The sequence below is a fragment of the Myripristis murdjan genome, chromosome 17 (assembly GCF_902150065.1).
Source record: "Myripristis murdjan chromosome 17, fMyrMur1.1, whole genome shotgun sequence".
NCBI classification, from domain to species: Eukaryota; Metazoa; Chordata; class Actinopteri; order Holocentriformes; family Holocentridae; genus Myripristis; species Myripristis murdjan.
Genome location: NC_043996.1, coordinates 23886675 through 23905836, shown reverse-complemented (window position 1 = coordinate 23905836; position 19162 = coordinate 23886675). Strand labels below are relative to the sequence as shown.

General features: G+C 42.6%; 2 protein-coding genes across 3 annotated transcripts; one reads left to right on the top strand and one right to left on the bottom strand.

Annotated features, from left to right (window-relative positions):
* The first annotated feature begins 216 nt into the window (after positions 1–216).
* On the top strand, positions 217–10121 carry eif2b5 (eukaryotic translation initiation factor 2B, subunit 5 epsilon). Its single transcript, XM_030074163.1, has 16 exons — positions 217–378; positions 1861–1985; positions 2080–2265; positions 3132–3309; positions 3404–3484; positions 3584–3661; positions 4256–4568; positions 5129–5274; positions 5821–5962; positions 6057–6158; positions 6310–6408; positions 6939–7029; positions 7141–7264; positions 7395–7520; positions 7926–8036; positions 9882–10121. The coding sequence occupies exons 1-16, from the start codon at positions 217–219 to the stop codon at positions 9945–9947; spliced, it is 2130 nt and encodes a 709-aa protein (XP_029930023.1). The 3' UTR covers positions 9948–10121.
* Positions 10122–10230: 109 nt separating this feature from the next.
* On the bottom strand, positions 10231–13008 carry mul3 (mitochondrial E3 ubiquitin protein ligase 3). Of its 2 annotated transcripts, none has more exons than XM_030074166.1 (5): positions 12865–13008; positions 12559–12680; positions 12387–12474; positions 12164–12284; positions 10231–12065 (listed from the first exon to the last, which is right to left on the bottom strand). In XM_030074166.1, the coding sequence occupies exons 2-5, from the start codon at positions 12673–12675 to the stop codon at positions 11573–11575; spliced, it is 819 nt and encodes a 272-aa protein (XP_029930026.1). In that variant the 5' UTR covers positions 12676–12680; positions 12865–13008; the 3' UTR covers positions 10231–11572. The 2 variants fall into 2 exon arrangements, with proteins under 2 accessions (XP_029930026.1, XP_029930027.1); XM_030074167.1 differs by lacking the exon at positions 12865–13008 and adding an exon at positions 12787–12810.
* Positions 13009–19162: the final 6154 nt, after the last annotated feature.

Genomic DNA, 19162 nt, shown 5'->3' with positions numbered 1-19162 from the left:
ACTGCACGATAACCAACTCTACCACTGCAGTACCGCTGACAGCAGACTACCTCTGTCCTTATTGTCAAAGTAGGATACGTTCACGTTACTCAAGTGACAGTGGCCACACCAGGGCACATTATACCCGATAACGCACCGAAAGAAAATTGTCCCGCTGCGGCCGCCGTAGTTGTATCTGACGACAGCGTATGGTAGCGAGTAGCAAGGCAGTCAAACATGGCCAGTAAAGGAGCAAAACAGAGTCGCTCAGGCTCCGGCGTTGCGGGTAGAAAAGGTACAGGTGACCAAGAGGAAGAGGAGCAGCCGCTGCTACAGGCTGTCTTGATCGCAGACAGCTTCAACCGGAGGTTTTTCCCCATCTCCAAAGACCAGCCGAGGGTAGGTAGCAGCAGGACTAGCCGGGATGCTAACGGCAGCTGCTAACGTGCTGCTGACACTGACAGGGCTAACGTCAACTTACGGAGGAGAAGTTACCACATACTGATGGTTAAACACAAGTCATAGATAAACATTCAACTAAAAACCATTTAATGGAACTGTGTTGCTTTGTTTAACGTCCCATGAGCTATCATTGATTTTCCAGTGTTAATGATGAGGCTGCACACGTTTAAAGTGACAGGAGACGCCACAACCTACACTCTATTAGGTCTACCTGTATAATCTAATACAATCCAATGCAAATGTCCAGCTATAATGCTCAGGTTTTCTTGTTGTCACAGTAACAGAGGTGTTCATTAACTTCTATGTTTGGCATTGAGCTCATAGTTAGTCCTGCTGTTGGACTGGACTGCATTTTACTCAGAGGTGTTTCCACTATTCTGTCCCCCCATGACTATATAAATAGGGAGGACAAAAAATTGGAAACACCTCTCTGTATAATGTCGTCCAGCACAAGACCTCTGCAAACTACAACCTCAATAATAAACATAGAATTAAGTTGACACATTCTCCACAATGTCAACAAGAACTGAACATGATAAACTTTGTTAAAAGGTAGAATTTATGGCAGAGCTGTTGCACTGAACTGCATTAGACTGGACAGGTTTGTTTGTTTGTTTGTTTGTTTGTTTTATTTAGATCCCCAGTTAGCTTTTGCAAGCAGCAGCTATTCTTCCTGGGGTCTATAATTATTCATAATGACAATACAACATCAATACACAGATAGACAGGTGGACCTGATGAAATGGCTGCTGAGTGTGTGTTCACCCTCTGTTACATTCAAATTTCCTAGCAAATGGCATGTTATAGTTCGCCAATGTCATCCAAAACAGTCAAAACTAATATGTGTAAAATGTTGGTATGTTTCATACAGCTAAAAACGCCTGCGGTGAAATTGACCCCAAAGAAACACTGATGCGTACAAAATATGCGCAGGACATTGAAAAAATATCATCCTGTTAATTTTATGTTTACCCACTTGTTTCCATTAAATTAGCAAAAGTCATGAAATATGAAGCAAAAAATGATGTTAATCATGTATTTTGAGACATTAAACATCAAATGGAGTCCAACTGACCCCAAAGATCATAGGTTAAAGGAGGTAAAGTGATAGGACCACAACATATGTTCGGAGGTGTTACAGTTAGTTTTGTTTGAGATAGAAGACAAAACATTACCTCTGCATAAAGAAGTGCATGCTGAACTGTCTGTGTTTAAGGTTGAAAATGAATGAAATTATCTTTTTTCTGGCGTTAAAAAATGTGACTGATCAGACTGGATTGTTGTTCCCTCTCTCTGTGCACGGCTGCTCTTTCCATCCAGATTTCATCCTCGTTAGATAATGTAGGAGAAGGACTGAAACCGAAGGATGCCTTAAAATTTTAATTGCAAACTAATCCCTCACATATTTGTGGTTCACAGGCTCTGCTGCCACTGGGAAATGTTGCAATGATCGACTACACCTTGGAGTTCCTGACTTCAACCGGGGTGCAAGAAACATTCGTCTTCTGCTGCTGGATGTCAAATAAAATCAAAGAACACTTGCTGTGAGTGTGAATTACGGTTATACTTTGTCATGGCCCCTTTAGTATGTTTGAGGATGTTCCATAAATGATGATGTTTTGTCACTGTGTCTGACAGGAAGTCAAAATGGTGTCGCCCCACCTCTCCAAACACGGTCCACATCATCACCTCAGACCTGTATCGCTCCCTCGGCGACGTGCTCAGGGATGTAGACGCAAAGGCTCTTGTGCGCTCTGACTTTGTGTTGGTGTACGGAGATGTGGTGTCAAATATTGACATCAGCCAGGCACTACAGGAGCACAGGTGAGAGATGATGTAAGGAGTGGTTGAAGCCAGGAGCGTAGTTGTTTTTCATGTCGAAAGAGGAGAAATGCTTACGTAAGGCTTCGTTCACACAGCAGCTGGAACTGACCCAATTCTGATTTTTTTTTTTTGCCTTGACTGTTCACATTCATCTTTGTATGTGACCCGTATCTGACATCAGTGTGAACAGATCTCTCCGTGAGCCCACATGCTCACATTTACAACAAGCACAGATGCTGATACAGAAAAAAGCCACTGACATGACAGTCCATCATCACTACGCAGACATTCATTTCTTGAGTAGTTTGCTGTGGCGACAGTGGTGTGGTGGCAGCCCGTCAGCCGCTCAGGTTCAGGGCAAGAAGGTAGAAAGGGCTCTGACTGAAGCATCTTCCCATATATCTGCTCAGCCCCTGTTGGGAGCCCTGCCAGTGAGGAGAGGCGTGAAATCACAAGCACCTCTAGTTGTGCTGCATGTTTAGACAGCTATGCTCTGATTTTCCTGATGTTGTATAGGGCAAATCAGCATGAGAGCCATGGAGGCCACATGTTCCTGAAAGGTCAGCAAGTTTCTGGCAGATTTTGTGGGAATGAGCTGAGTAGAATCCAGTCGGACACTGATCTGTTGTTGTACGGAGGGACTGGCCGGGAAGACGAGGAGCTCAGTCTTCAATGTGGTTTATTGGTGTTCATGCTGCTATATAAAAATCATATCTGTGTCACATTTGAGAGAAAAAAAATCAGATCTTGGCCTCTTTCTGCTGGCTGTCTGAACGTAGCCTGGGAGGTTTCCATTTGTACTTGAGGCTTGGGAATTCACGTCTTGTCCTGAAAGCAGAAATCAAAATTTCTCTTGTATATTGAAGGCATCGACGAAAGATAGAGAAGAACATCTCAGTGATGACGATGATCTTCAAGGAGTCATCGCCCGGTCACAAGTCCCGCTGTGAGGAAGATGACATCATTGTTGCTATGGATAGCAAGAGCCAGCGGGTTTTGCACTACCAGAAGACACAAGGGCTGAAGAGGCTACATTTCCCCATGGTAACTGACCGCCTAGTGGCTTATTTTGTCTCATTCATAAAACACGTGAGCTTTGGACTGAACCGTGACAGTCGCTCCTCTTTGTGCCTTGCAGAACATTTTCCACAGTGGGAGTGACGAGTTTGAGATCAGATATGACTTGTTGGACTGCCACATTAGTATCTGCTCCCCACAGGTCAGTCTGCAGCCACACACAGCAACTAAAAACTAAAAAAAAAAAAAAAAAAAAAACTTCTATTTGCTGACGGTGCCAACAATTTTGTCCCTCCTGCAGGTGGCTGAGCTCTTCACCGACAATTTCGACTACCAAACGAGGAATGACTTTGTCCGAGGGATTTTGGTCAATGAAGAGGTAAGACTGTGGAGTCTGTGATGCACGAATGCCATTCACTGTTAACTTTGCTGACCAAAACTATGACTAAAAGTGTTCACTTTTTGCAGGACAAAAACTTGCCAAAAACCAAATAAAAATGAACTTTTGTTGACAAAAGCAATGATGAAATTTAATGAAGTTTTCCTCAAAAGATTAAAAAAAAAAAAAAAAGATGAAAATGCCAGAAGCTGACAAATGAGAACACAGCTCCTGACCTCAGATTAGAGCGGAACAGATATAGAGTATAAATGCCAAACTTTACCTTTGATAATAAGTACAGCTTAATACCAAAAAAAAAAAAAAAAGATCCAAAATACAGAAAGCTATAATGATGAACATCTCTGTATGAATGTCACTAAAACATAATTTAATGAAAAATCATTCAGTGGGATTAGATTAAAAGTTTCTGAAGTTTTTTTTTCAGCAAAAACTAAGAATTCGAACAGTTAAATGTCAGTAAAACTAAAATTCATTTTTATCTGAAGATGAAAGCTGAATGAAAATCGTCTGTCAAAGTGAACTCTAATGCCCTTTAGTGCGACTCAACCCATAAAACATTTCCTCTCTCTCTAGATTTTAGGCAACCAGATACACATGCACGTCACCAAGGACGGTTACGGAGCGCGGGTGTCCAACCTGCTCATGTACGACGCCGTGTCGTCGGACCTGGTGCGGCGGTGGGTGTACCCCCTCACCCCGGAGGCCAACTTCACAGACCAGAAGGGACAGAGCTGCACACACTCACGCCACAACGTGTACCGAGGCTCCGGCGTCAGCCTGGGCCACGGCAGCCAGATGGAGGAGAACCTTCTGATTGGCTGTGACACGAGCATCGGCGCCAACTGCCACATCTCCAACAGTGTCATCGGCTACAACTGCACCATAGGTAAATACCCCCAACCAGCAAAGTCTTAACGTGTCATTTTCATAAATATTAGGCCTATGAAGTCATTACAGTGTCTTAAATTTGAATTTATGAGTTTTTTTTTTCCTCTTTTCAATTTACCTTAAATGTTTTATCTAATTTCATTTGTCCACTTACTTTTTCTAAATTAGTCTAGTTCCTCTTAATCAGAGTCAACATTTCTGATATTACAAAAGTCTGCTGTTGAGCCTGATATTGTCTTTTTAGTGATATCTGCTGCTCTGTTGGCAAAACGTCTACTTTAGATTAACCTAACTCACTTTATAAATGCCTCTCTCCGGTTTTGCTCAAAAAAGTAATTGTTAGCTTTATCACAATGCCAACCAATACCAATACAAAAGAATGAAAAAGATGATTTGTCCAGAAATCTGCCTTAAATTTTGTTAAAGGTTTTCTTCAGATGTCTTATACATGTAGATGAGGGGTGTGTGTGTCTGTGTGTATTAAAATACACATGGAGATTGAGAGGAAATGGGTAATAAAAGTTAAACAATCCTCTCTCTCTCTTTCTGTTGCAACAGGTGACAATGTCATCCTGGACCGCGCCTACATCTGGAATAACGTCCACATTGCCAGTAATGTGGTGATCAGCCAGTCTGTGGTCTGTGACAAGGCTGAGGTCAAAGAGGGCGTGAAGCTTAATAAACAGTGCGTCCTGGCATACAACGTAAGCAAAGCGTGTGCTGGCATCACTCACTCCAACTGTAAGCGACAAAAAGGTGACGGATGAAAGGTTACATTTGTCTAAACAAGATCAAAAGCTGCAACGTCTCTCATCGGCCTCCCTGAACTGGAGTGAGACACAGCTGAATGAATTTTGAGGGCCATGATAGTGATAAATTGTGTTATGGGACATCAGTGAGCTGCCCACGGCTTGGAGGAGACTTTCCTCCTCATGGCTGGAGGAGGTGGTGGAAATCAAGCCGTTTGGCAGCAGGTTCACTCATCGTTAGTCCAGTTTTTTTCTGAATGCATCGTTCGCTCGCCACAGTGTGGAACAAGCTGTTTATTTTTCTCTCACTGTGAGTTTCAGCTCATCACTTAGGATTTCATTTGTAGTACGGACAATCTGACACTTTACTATATAGCTGCAGTTTGTGATTTAGGCCGTTGGAAAGAGTGTATATTGCATAAAAATCTCACCCACTGCAGATTGAAGTGCATGAGGAAATATTGGCCGTCGGACCTAATTTGCACATGGGCTGTTTTCTAGGTGGTGATTGGCCCAAACATCTCTCTGCCAGAAGGCACTGTGGTGTCCATGCACCATCCGGAGGAAGAGGAGGAGGATGACGATGAATTTCTGAGCGATGACGGCGAAGTCGGTCAGAGTCAAGACAAAACAAAACAGAAAGGTGCGTGCCGACTCACTGATCACAATTCAGAAACGATCAGACCGTTTCATTCATTCATTTTTCCGTCTAAGCCGTATTTTCTCCCGGCCCGCAGCATTTAACCCAGCAGAGGTCGGAGCGGAAGGGAGGGGCTACATCTGGAAAGCCAGCAGCCTGGACGACACGGAGGAGGAAGAGCTGTCCCAGTGCCTCTGGGGTAGGACAGCTGCTCGGTCGGCTTGCAGCGCATTTATCCCTTTATAGGCTGATTTAACCACAGCGGGCCACGAGTCTCACTGAAAACAGTGTTTCCTGTAAATGCTACGGTCAGATTCCCAGCAGCCTGGGTTTTGTTTCTCGTTCTCCAGGCTTGGTGCTGAATCCCGACCCCGACAGTGACAGTGAGGCCAGCGAGCCCGACGGCGCAGACGATCCTGCGATCCCCTCCCCTGAAATGGACGACGAAGGTGAGAGGAGTTCTTGTCCGGGGATAGTCACTCAAACATTATTATATCTCTGCTTTGAAATCATACGACTTCCTTCCCCAGACTGGTTCAGTGTCAAATCCACGAGAAGCGTGTCATGAAATTGTTGTGATTTGGTTATGGAAAGTCATGGAAAAGACACAGAATTTACCTCAGGGTGAAGACAGGAACCTTGTCTATCCCTGTTTTTATTCACATTATACTTCACATGATCATTCTGTGATTAAAGGGACCTCGGCATGACGATATGACCTGATTTTGAGCTTGTGAGAGTTAAAGTTCAGAGGATGTCAGAGGCAGTGTAACACCTGAAATGTAAAATATAAGAAGTAAACTTTCTCTCCAGTGTGTTTCTCCTCCTCTGCCACTAAAGTGAGCGGACAATTCCCTCTCCTTTTATGTAATTAGAGTGAGGGACGTGGCAACACTTTTTTTATTCATACATTAAATGTCGTTAAGTTAAAAGTCGAGTTTCTCCTCTGACCCGTGTGCTGCCGTCTTTTCATGTGCAGTGTTTCAGATCGAGGTCCTGGGGACTCTGCAGAGAGGCCTGGAGGAAAACATCGGCTGTGACAATCTTGTGCTCGAGATCAACTCTCTTAAGTACGTAAGGAATCGTTTGCATTTCACGTTTTTCTTGAAATTGCATTATTCACGTTCACAGTCGTCTTCAAAGTATAAGGATGTTCAGTTCGACGTGGTCTCTGTCTCCAGGTACGCCTACAATATCAACATGAAGGAAGTCCTGCAGATTTTGACCAGAGTGGTGTTGGACTTCCCGTTCCAGCAGCAGGGCCCACAGCTCACCACCCCACAATACGCTGCCCTCCTCCTGCCTGTGAATAAGCCAACTCTACTTTTTTTCTCCTCCCCAACACATTTTGACAACCGTTAAAATCTAGGTGAAGAGACACAGAGGGAAACAAAAAGTGATTCCTGTGTCTTCTTGTTTCTCCTTCCCTTCCCAGTTGTTGAAGAAGTGGGCCGGGGTCTTTAAAAACTACGTGAAGAGAGCTCAGGACCACATGGACTGTCTGTCTGCCTTCGAGGAGTACTTCTTGGAGCAGGAGAGCCACTGGGGGGCGATGTTCAAGGTCTGAGCCTCTCAGAGTCATGACTCTGCCCAGATATACAGGGTGACACAAAAAAACGGGAACTTTTTAACAATTCAATAAAACCAAGAGTGATGGAAGAAAAATATTTTATTCATAGTAATTGAAACCTTAAAACATGCCATTTAAGAAACAATGATGGAATATTCATTTTTTAAAAATTGTGCTGCCACTTGCTCATGTCTGCCAAAACGCACTTCAAAGATTCCCGTTTTTTTGGGTCACCCTGTATAACCTGTTGTAGTAAACTCTATTACAAGAGACAGACTGTCACTGTATGTGGCCACCAGGTTCAGCGTGTTTGCACATAATTTACTTTGCAGTAATCAAGTGCTTTTAAATCATCCTGAGATTAAAAAAATGCTGTTTTTTTTTTTTTCTTGGTAGATCTTGATGACCATGTACCAGCTGGAGATCGTGGAGGAGGAGATCATCCTGCGCTGGTTCTCACAGGGAGCCACCACCGACAAGGGCAGGCAACTCCGCAATAACCAGGGGGTACGTATGAGGAGACAGGGTGGAGGGGAAGGGAACACGGAGGGAAAAGGTAGCTACCTCAAATCCTTTATTTAACCAGATAAGCATCATTGAGATTTAAAACCTCTTTTACAAGAGCGACTCCTGGCCAAGCGAGGCAGCAAAGACAGAGCTACAACATTAAAAAACATTCCAACAGGCAAAAAAACACAACATTCACAACAAAGTTCAAATTATAGGCAAATAATCAGACACAGTTGCATTGTCCAAGAGAACTGGTTTCATAGCCTTTTAAAATATTTTTAAATTCTCCCAGCGTGACTAGTCCTGGCAGTTTGAGGTCGTTCCAGGCAGATGGACCAGCATAACTAAAAGGTCTTTTACCTAATTCGGTCCTCACTCTGGGGACAACCAGCTGAAGGGCACCTTTGGATTGAAGGGCATGCTGGTCCTGCTTAATGCACAAAAATATGTTTAAGTAAGTGGGTACCAGCCCAATCAGAGCTTTGTGCAAGAGAGAGAGCCATCGCGTGAATCTGTGTGTGGGAAGAGATGGACAATTTGCAGTGGCAAAGCTATTACACATCTTACAAGGATACAAGGAAGTTTATTGGTCATTATACAGCAGGTTGTAAAATGAAATTAAAATGTGGTTCCCTCTTGATTGATTAATTGATTGTATAAAAAAATAAAATTATTAAACATGGAGGAGTGCAGCTGCTCTGTAGTCTGGTGGTACGGCAGCGGATACTTCTGTATCTTTTTCCTGATGGCAGCAGGGTGAACAGGCTGTGGCTGGGGTGGGTGTTGTCTTTTAGGATCCTTTTGGCTCTGCGCAGGCACCTCACCTCCCCGATATCACTGATGCTTGGTAGATCTTAAGTTTCCTTAAGAAATGCAGCCATTTCTGAGCTTTTTTAACCAGGGCAGAGATATGTGAAGTCCATGTCAGGTTCTCTGTTATGTTGATTCCCAGGAACTTGAAACTGCTCACTTGCTCCACCTCAGCTCCATTGATGTAGACAGGGTTGTGTGTCTTTGCCTCCTTTTTTCTAAAATCAACTATCAGCTCTTTAGTTTTGCTGATGTTGAGCAGTAGGTTGTTTTCATCTTAAAGGAATACTTCACCCAAAAACGATGTATTTTGTAGCTTTTACTCAACCTGAGCTGTCTTGAATGTCCAGTGGAAATATTTTGATCCCATCGCTTCTTATGGAGAACGAACCACTTCTGGAAAATGTGACGTGCACGATCAGCTGTGTGCAGCCGGGCTCCATGGGCACCGAATTGGCAGAGGTGTGAGTGCAGCCAGCGAGTGAGCACGACGACTCCTGGCCAATAAAAAAAGATGGAGATGGGTCTTCATTTCGGTGAACATGCAGGCCGGTCATGCACGGTGATGGACACGGTGTTCATGCATGAGGCGTCTTTTGAAAATGGTTTATTTATTTATTTTTTTTATGAAAGCATATTGGTTTGGGATGTACTGAACATGTGATAGAAGAGCAAGCACTTCAATTCCACTGCAAGAGGAGTTTGAAGGACGTTTTCATATTGTTTTTGCTGGGGTTTGTTGTAGCCATTAATGGGATGAGTAAATGGGAAAAAATGTCTTTTGGGTGAAGTATTCAGATTTAAGGATTTAATATTGTTATTGTTAAAAAAAAAATTACTATATAACATGATTGCAGTCTCCATTATGAACTGCTGATTTCAACTCAATATAAGAAAAAAAAATGTATATATAATATATAATATATTATATATATATATTATATATAATATATATATAATGTGTATATATAATAAGCTCTGTAAAGTGTCTGATTGCAGTATTTTTTTTTTTTTTTTTTTTTCCTCCATCAGCTTCGGAAGTTCATCCAGTGGCTGGAGGAGGCTGAGGATGAGTCTTCAGAAGAGGAGGGCAAATAACGTGGAGCGCTTGAAAAGGGACAAAGGCGACGCTGTAAACTTTTCAACATTTGTTGTGTAAACTAATTCTCCTCTGTACAGTGCAAGTTTACATCAATTTATCATATAGTGCCACATTATGTAAGGGCTGTGTGCTGTTAATCTCAATATCCAAATAAAGACAGAAGAACCTGGGACGCTTTGGAAAATGCTCTGGCCACATTTTGAAATCATTCACCGCACATGTCAACAAAATATCACAGAAACTTTCACGTTCACTCATGAATATGGTGACACTGTTAGGTCGGTATGGAGAAGAGGTTTTATTGGGTACACACGACTACAATTTGAAGGGATTCGGCTGTTTCAGTGATCAGTGTTTAATCTTTTATGAATTCTGAACATCGACTGCAGCCTACAGAAGATACAGTTGAAATACCGCAAGGAAAGAGGTAGGAAATAATCTGCTGCACAGACCCAGCCCACGAGTCCTGCGCCAACCCGTCTGGAAAACACTGCCTGGAAACTCGCTCTGACAGTGAAGGAAGTAGAATTATCTCTATGATCAGGCTCACATTTGACAGGCTTGCAAAGCAAAATACAGTAAAAATTAAAGTAAAGCTCAGTGATTATATCTTAATACCACAGTTTTTGTTCTAATTCAATGTTAATCATCCATGGTTATAAAAATATAGTTTATTTATAAAAACATTTACTATCCCTTACAGATCCAGACAAACATGACTTGCCATCAGGTCCTGAGTTCTAAGTATTTGGTCCTTGATTATCATGTCATTTACGGCATTTTTGACTTAAACAAAAACGACAACAAAAAAAAAAACATATTTCATAATTTTGGCTCAAAGTAACCCCGGTTGGAGCTGTGATGCACCTGGCAACATGACAGGACGATGAACCCATCGGTGGGAATTCAAGTGAAACAAAGCAAAACAACAGAATTTACCTTTACAACAGAGCGCCGTGTTATTCCAGGGTCTCTGCCGGTTACCCAACGTGACTAAAAGCTCACACATCTTTACTGTTTTAGATCTCCTCTTAAAACATTTAATCGGAAAGCTTTCATAAGTATTTGATGCGTCGCTGTGTTTTATAATCCCACTTTCGACAGTTTATAATTTTGTGCTACACCATTTTAATTCCTGGCTATTTTACGTTTTTTTCTCCCCCTTTCGTTTTAAATTCTTTTTTCTTTCTGTTAAGCAACTTGTAACTTTATTACAAAAAGTGCAATTAAAAAAGTTTCTTTTAATATTCTGATAGGGCTGGGCGATATGGGCAAAATCAAATGACTGTTGGTGCTTTCATGAGATATCTACACAAGATTTTTTCTAAACGTGGATATGATGATCAAGTAGGTTGAGAAAAATAACTATAACAGTCTAATAAGTTCAGAGATTTGCATTTGTTTCGTATAACGCAGCCTCTAAAACAAGGAAGACATCACTTAAGTAATATCTCAATATAACAATATCTGCAGTCCCAGCTGATCTCAGGATGTCAGTACCTCGCCCAGCCCTTGTCGTCAGTAAAACAGTGTTGACCAAACACCTGAGGCTGTTCCCGTCGTGGTGCCCAGAGGGCTGCCATGACAGTGTGTGCAGCGGTCGGCCTCCTCCTCCTCAGGCCTACTTGGACCTGTCGTCCTGTTTGCCGACCAGGCTGTAAACCACGGCTGCCAGCAGAGACGCCCCGGTGATCCCGGAGACGGCAGTCAGCGCCTTCCACATCTGGGCCGAGCTTTCATGCCGGTCCATGAAGCTCCCGTGGTCCGTGGGCACCAGGAGGAACCGGCGCCCGTCCTGAGGGGCCTGCAGCCTCATGACCTCGCCCCCCTCCAGCACCACCTCCCCGAACCCGGTCAGCGTGGTCCCGACCCGCAGCAGCTGCTCGCTCTCCTCCTGCGCCACGGGTTTCTCTCCGCTGAGGCCCTGCAGCACCAAGCCCATCACGCCCTCCTCGGCCCGTCTGACCCGGTGGTGGACCCGCTCCAGGAAGGCACCCGAGGCGTCCAGAGGGTCCTGCACCTTCACATACATGTCGCTGATGTAGAGCCCCGGGCACACCAGGCTGAAGGGCACCGTGTTGCAGGTTTCCGTCTTGTTCACCTTCCGAGAGTTCCTGGAAGCAGAAACGGTGACACAGGACGGGTTTTTTTTGACAAAATATTGGTTATATTTTGTGGTGTTGATTTGTTTTTGTTGTTTTATTTAACAAACCATGTTCTGGTGAGGGAGTTCCAGTAGCTCCAGTGCTCGGCCACCTCTATCTTCTGAATCACACCGAAGCATCGTGGGACAAACCGGCTGCCCAGAGGCTCCCCGTCCGCCTGCACCAGCCCTGGGAAAGCAGCATGACAACAGACCTGTGACTCCTCTTTCAATCCGGTCTCCTCTCATGACTCAGCATTACATGTCTGTCACTTTCTGTATGCATCTGTACCTTCCACGGCGACATACTGGAGGCGTTTGCGGGGCGAGGCCTTCAGTATTTTCACCAAGTGATGATCTGGCCTGAAAATGGGAATCTCCTGAAAATTGAGAGGAAAACTTTGCAGATGAGCATTTGTAAAAGGATTTTAAGACGCTGAATTTAAGTGATGTAGGGTTCGTGCCTTTAGTTTTTTCAGCTCCTTTTTCTTTTCTTGGTATAAGTGATAAAACAAGCCAGAGAAGGCAAAGCTGGAGCCCACGCCAATCCAAACCAAGGGATTCACTGGGAAGTCACTCATTGTTTCTGTGTGACAATAAAACAGAGAGAGCATGAACACAGGAAGACACGTTCATTTAACACCGTGATGGCACAATTAACCAAACCACTCGAGCTAAACTAATGTAATTATCAGGCAGCTCCTGGAGTAAGGTCACTGAAAAAGAAAAGAAAACAAAAAAGACAATGAAGCAATCCGAGCAAAACTTACCTGTTAAATCTAAGTCGTTTAAAAAAAAGAAGTTAGGACACACCTGTACTTCTGTCACATTAATTGAAAACGAAAACAAAAGCACCCATCAGGTAGGATTCATTTCCGTGTTTGCCCACGTTGCGTCGTGCTCGCAAGCCAATAGGATTCGAGGATCATTTCGGCTCATGCGCGTTGTGGCCGCTAGGTGGCAGCAGCGCCGTGGGCTCAGCCTCATTGTGGGCTGTTTGAACAGGACCTGCTGCAGACTGTGTGAGGCCTGCCTGGCCTCTCAGGTTTCAGCAGATTACCTGAGACATGTCCTCGCCACGTGTCATGAGTGTAGCTCCTCACCGGCTTTTAACTTAATTAATTAAATTAAATTAAATTAAATGATCACATCATGTAATCTTGGGACATTTCAACCAAAACATACACAGAGGCACACACACACACACAGTGGGCCTGGTGAGGACAACTAGTTAGTGAAACAACTCAGTGCCAGACTTATGAACCCTGCTGTTACCTTCACATTTACTAATGTTTTTATCACTTGCGGTCAATTTGACTCCAGTAATTTAAGCCTGCATAAAATTATTATAATGAATATTGTTATCCAAGTTTATGTACTTTACATGTCTGGTTGACTATTTTAATAGCTCTTCATACATCAGAGTTCTGCTGGGAATCATGTTTTTTCTTCCTACATGTCACATTAACTTCAGGTATGTTCTATCAGGGCCTTAAAGCAGATTATATTCTTCAGTGTCATCCAAAACAACTAAAGGAAATATGTGTAAAATGCTGACATTTCTCATTTATTGTATATAGAAACACCAATGCATACAACATGTATACAGGACATTGAAAAGATATCATCATGTTAATTTTATGTTTACTCAGTTGTTGGGTTCAAATTAAAAGCACAGCAGTCACCACAGATCTCAAAGTTCCCTAATTTCACAACTCCCATATGAGCATTTGGCTTTAGTTTAGGTGACAAGTCATGCAGGCCTGGTAGCTCTACTACTGCAACTTGCTATTATTATTATTATGTGCAATCAGGTCCGGTGATGCGGATGTGTAAACAGACGTGGTTATTTGTGGGCTGAGTCATGCCTTTACGGTGCCGGGCACATGCAGTAAAATGAACACAGCAGACGGATCCACAGCCTTGAATCATAAAGCAAAGCGTCACCAACTTTCCCAGCTTCCTTTTTCTGTGACTGTGTGACTGTGTGTGACTGTGTGTGTGTGTGTGTGTGTGTGTGTGTGTGTGTGTGTGTGGGCCAGATGACGTTCTCTTGGCAAGCGCTGTTTGACTCTGAATACTAAGAGGATGAGATTTTTGAGAGCAAATCTGGGGACATTTGTGATCTGCTGACAAATATTAAACATATTCCAGACTTAGAAATTATATTATCATTATTGTTATATTAATTATATTATATTATGCTGCCTTAAATGCTCCTGAAATTTCCTAATTTCCAGGAGGGTTTTTTGCTTGTGATTTTTCTGGTTGTCTTATTGTGGTTGGTTGTCTTATTTTTTATTTATTTATTTTTTATTTTTTTGGTGGTGGTGGAGGTGGTGGGGGTAATTTTATTAATTTAATTTAATTTAATTTAACTTTTTTTTTTATGTTCTGGTAACTTTTCCCCTAATTTTCTGGTATTTTTTTTGTCTAATATTCTGGTAATTATTTCCTAATGTTCTGGTTATTTTTCCCAATGTTCTCGTAATTGTTTTGCTGATTTGCTAGCTGCCATGTTTTTGAACAAAATCAAGGTAACATGACGTCAGCCCAGCGTCACTGATCTGATGTGAAGCTTGTCTGAGGTCTGCACACTGAGGATGTGTCTGCCACTCCTGTGTGAGCCACTTCTGAACAAAAAGCAGAACTTTATACTTCCCACAGCGCGAGCTCTTAAAGCCACACAGCCTCGTTTACAAGCAGGACAGAGTTTTTGTGGTGTTGAGATAAAAAAAAAAAAACGTCTGGATGCCTTTACTTACACACAGCCTTTAAAAGCCTAGACACACTCTCTCCTGTCAGTTACAAGCTACTTATCCTTGGTTTCCAGCTCATTTTTGTCTGGCTGTGTTTTTTTTTTTTTTTTTTTTTTTAAATGTGGAGAGCATGAGAAGTGTTGCTGAAATTGAAAAATTTCTCCACCCTGCAGGGCAGACTGATTACACCGCTCCTCTAGTGTGGCTGGCTCAAGCACATTCAAGAATTAATTTTCATGAATGTTATTAAATCTTCAAGGAGACCTGTGACACTAATTTGAGACACTGGGTTGGGTCAGCCTTGGGCTTTGATCATTCCCCCCCCCCCTCACAAAAGTAATTATTGTAGTTTTAGAAGCTTTGCAGTCATTTGGGGAAACGGTGGCTGTTGCCTCTACCATTCAAACACAACAAAGTCACTTACACATTCAACTGATGAGAGCAGGGAAGAGAAAAGACGAATAAATTAATATTACATGGATGAAAATGTCTCTCACACATGATTCAAGTGTTCATCCCTTCCTCTTGCATGTGTTTTCTCCCTGACGGCACATTTCATCCGTGATGATGTTCAGCTCAAACTGATGACGTCAGTTTTGTTGTTAACAACTTGAGGCACACAAAACACAAGCAACCTTGGCACGTCTCCGAACCTGCATGGAAGCGAGCCGCCATGATGACACTGACAATACACCTGGCAGAAGTATGGAATAACAATGCACTTTCATGCATAGAGCCACAGCCGTGGGCGAACAATGACTCTCCTTGGAGGGACGTAAAGATCTCGGGAGGAAAAAATGGCCCCAGAGAACGAGAGACGAAGGGAGGAAACAAGAAGTCTGACATAACCCGGTCATTTCCCCACATTATTATGAACAAAATAGCCAAAGAAAATGTTGCTGAATCGTGCGCGCACTAAATTTTTGAGAAATGTGTTTGAAAGATGCACGCACTCTGTGGCTTTTCTTATCAAGGCTGAGTGTGACGGGGATAAAAGGTTGGGAAACTCTGTTGCAGAGCTCCGGGCCTGGATGCCATTGCCAAACGATATCCCTGTTACATAAGAATCATTCAAAGAAAGTGGCTTGTCCAGGGGAACTAGGGCATATTGCAATAGTACAGTGAGAATATAGCGTAAAGAGGATCATGGGAACAGGGAGATACATGTAGATATTCAAAAGAGTAGCGTTCCAGAAGCAAGTGAAATGGTTTTTGTGCTTATTTTCTGAGCAAGGTCTTAATGGATGGCTCACACAAAAGCCTCTCTCTCTCTCTCTCTCTCTCTCTCTCTCTCTCTCTCTCTCTCTCTCTCTCCCTCTCTGTCTCGTCATCTCTTGCGCTGCAGAAGTATGAGGACACTTTGTGGCTTTCAGATGCTTAAGTTCCATCAAACATTTTGAACAAAAAGAAATTACTTATATAACGGAGATGGAGCTTTACATGTGACTGAAGGTGGCTGTTTGATTTTTTTGTCTTCTTCTTTTTTTTTGAAGTGAACAAATGCTGCGAATTCAAAATTGCTTGAATGTGAAAACTGAGGAAACTGGTCAAAATTCCCCTGAATGCAGCAGACAGAGTGGAGATCCAAATGTGCAGAGAAATGCTGCTATAGGTAAACATGGAGCAGCATCCATCCTCTCACAGATTTAGTGGAGCTTATGGACTTTATTAATAAGCATCAGAGCAAAGCCTCCCTCTTTTCTCTCTCTCTCTCTCTCTCTCTCTCTCTCTCTCTCTCTCTCACACACACACACACACACACACATGCATACTGTACACACACTAAACAGAAACACATATCTTGTAGGTTTTGGAGGTCCTGACTGATCATTTTCATGAGTTTCATGAGTTTAATACACTATCATAATTACCATCATTAAAACTAACTGGGCTGTTTATCCAATGATTTGACATGATGCAGCCAAAGTCTTCCACATAGACCACACACACACACACACACACACACACACACACACAGGAGGAAGTCCTGGGCTCCACACTCCACAGAGGGGTTTCATTCTCTATGTGTTATGTACTACATGCCACATTTTAACTTCAACAAATCATTACTGCATTAATTATGAGAAATTAGTATCATTACTGTAAACAACTGAGAGCACAGCGGGGAATTTCAATGGCAATTTGAATTCAGATTATGGAGAGCAGCCCCTTTTGTTAACTGTGTATGCTGCAAAACAACGCCTGAATGGCTCCTATCAATCCTGCTAATTCCCAACAAATTTCCCTGTACGTCCACAATTCACTCATTGTGAGCTGATCATGCACTAATGCAGAAAATATGAAGTGTGCCCACACTGCAAGAAAAAAAAAACATTTCAGCAAGTGATTTAGTCTCATATTCTGTTTTAAAATCTTGTTACAATGGAAATAATCTGCCAGTGGGATGAAATAATTCCACAAATTTCCAGAATTTTCTTGAATCAAGTGTCATTTTCTTGATCCTAGATTTGATCTGCCTTCTTCTGCCTTGTTTCATCATATTTATACTAGTTACCAGAAAAAATCCTAAAACAAGTGAAATTGCATTGGAGAATGGTGGGATTATCTTATCCCACTGGTAGATCTTTTATTTTGAACATGAATATGAGACTACATGACTTGTTAAGTTGGAGATTTGTTGCAGCTCTAAACAGAGACAATACCAGGACAATCACAGGCCACGTTAATAAAGATTTGCATTAAATTATCTCTCTGGAAGGGGATCACACATGCAGATCAGAATATTGTGAAAACAGGTTCCAAAAAACGGCATCAGAGAGGAGTCAATTTGTTCTCTGACTGAAATTCCACAGGATTCATCCAGCAGGACTCCAAAGCTCAAACATTTGACATCAGTCTCAGAGGACGGTTCGCCTCATGTCCATCAAAGCTTTTATTAGCCTTGGTGAGTCACCCAGAGACGTAAAGCAGGCCAGTAAAGCACATGAGAGCTTATAGTGAACTGCATGGAGCCAACAGAGGAGTCAATGAGAGCGCTGCACTGTCATCTGTAGGCCTATGTTTTGTAAAAAGAAATGCAGCACAAGCCGAAAACCCTCATCTTTGCACACCAATGTGGAAGAGCAACTAGCTGACAGACACACACACACGCCGCATGTTTCTCCAGTGACACAATTCAGCAGTTTGCACATTGTCAAATTGCATTCCACTGACTAAACTCTCCATGGAGGGAGACGGCAAAATACATCTCAGTCCTCCCATATAGTCCTATTCATTACGTAGCTCTACAAGTCTTAATTTCCTCTCCATTCTCCAGTTTGCAAATATGTGCACTATGCATCACCCTGAGTGCACCATTGTTTATGTGAGAAGAGTGTGTGAGCTTTGAGCAGGGCCATATTTGGGATTAGATCATGCAAGAAAAAGCTTAGCATTGACATGTGGAATATTTTTGTTACAAGAAGTACCTTGATAAGATATTATATTATCTGCACCAGCAAATTTTTGGGGGACAAAAACAGTGTATATCTGCCTCTAGTCTGGCTGCAGTGTATACTCTAAGTTATGATTCATGTCTGTGATACTCTATAGGGAGTTTATAATAACCTCATCTCACTTAATGTTAGGCAGTTCTGTATATCCACTCGGGTTTAGGTTACATGATGCAGTTCTGCTGGTGTATTTTCCAAAAGAACATGATAGGAATCTTACAGGTCTTTTTTTTTTCTCTCTGAGGTAAAAAACCAAGGTCCAGCTGCATCTTCTTTTGAATTTGCAGACTATTTGCTGTATACCATTTCCTCAAAAGTGGAAGGACACAGTTTGTAGGTGTTTCTGCACACGCCCTCGACTTCTGACGTGCATGATGATGTTTCATTGGTGAGTTGTTGGCTGTTCAAGGTAAACCCGGTAGGAGGAGGAGGAGGAGGAGGAGGAAGAGGAGGAGGATTTCACGACCAGAGCAATTCACACTCCACTCAGTGCGCAGGAACGTACGGAGTCAGCCAGGGGACCCATCCACTGTCACGGCGGATTAACACAACCTCAAGTCTTTTTTTAAATAAGTAACACAGGAAGTTTTCGGTCAACTATTAACAATCAAATTTTACCTCAAAGGAGCTGATAATGGAAGTTTCTAAAAGCGTCTTGATCATTGTCTCCTACATGTTGCTGGAACCGGTGAGTGTTTCTCTGTGGGACTTGAACTCGGGCTCCTGATAAAATAGATGTGATAGTTGCTTGTCTAATTTGTTGATATAAGTTTAATCAAGTGAGTTGCGCATTATTACGAGTTGATGGGCGCACCGGTTTCCTTTGGATCCGCATGAACAAACTGATAGATTTGGTG

Coding starts and splice junctions, on each gene's coding strand:
- mul3 (XM_030074166.1), bottom strand. CDS start 12,675: ATGAGTGACTTCCCAGTGAATCCCTTGGTTTGGATTGGCGTGGGCTCC. Junction 12,475..12,558: donor AGGAGCTGAAAAAACTAAAG/GCACGAACCCTA, acceptor CTCAATTTTCAG/GAGATTCCCATTTTCAGGCC. Junction 12,066..12,163: donor AACTCCCTCACCAGAACATG/GTTTGTTAAATA, acceptor TTCTGCTTCCAG/GAACTCTCGGAAGGTGAACA.
- eif2b5 (XM_030074163.1), top strand. CDS start 217: ATGGCCAGTAAAGGAGCAAAACAGAGTCGCTCAGGCTCCGGCGTTGCG. Junction 1,986..2,079: donor AAAATCAAAGAACACTTGCT/GTGAGTGTGAAT, acceptor TGTGTCTGACAG/GAAGTCAAAATGGTGTCGCC. Junction 6,159..6,309: donor GCTGTCCCAGTGCCTCTGGG/GTAGGACAGCTG, acceptor CTCGTTCTCCAG/GCTTGGTGCTGAATCCCGAC.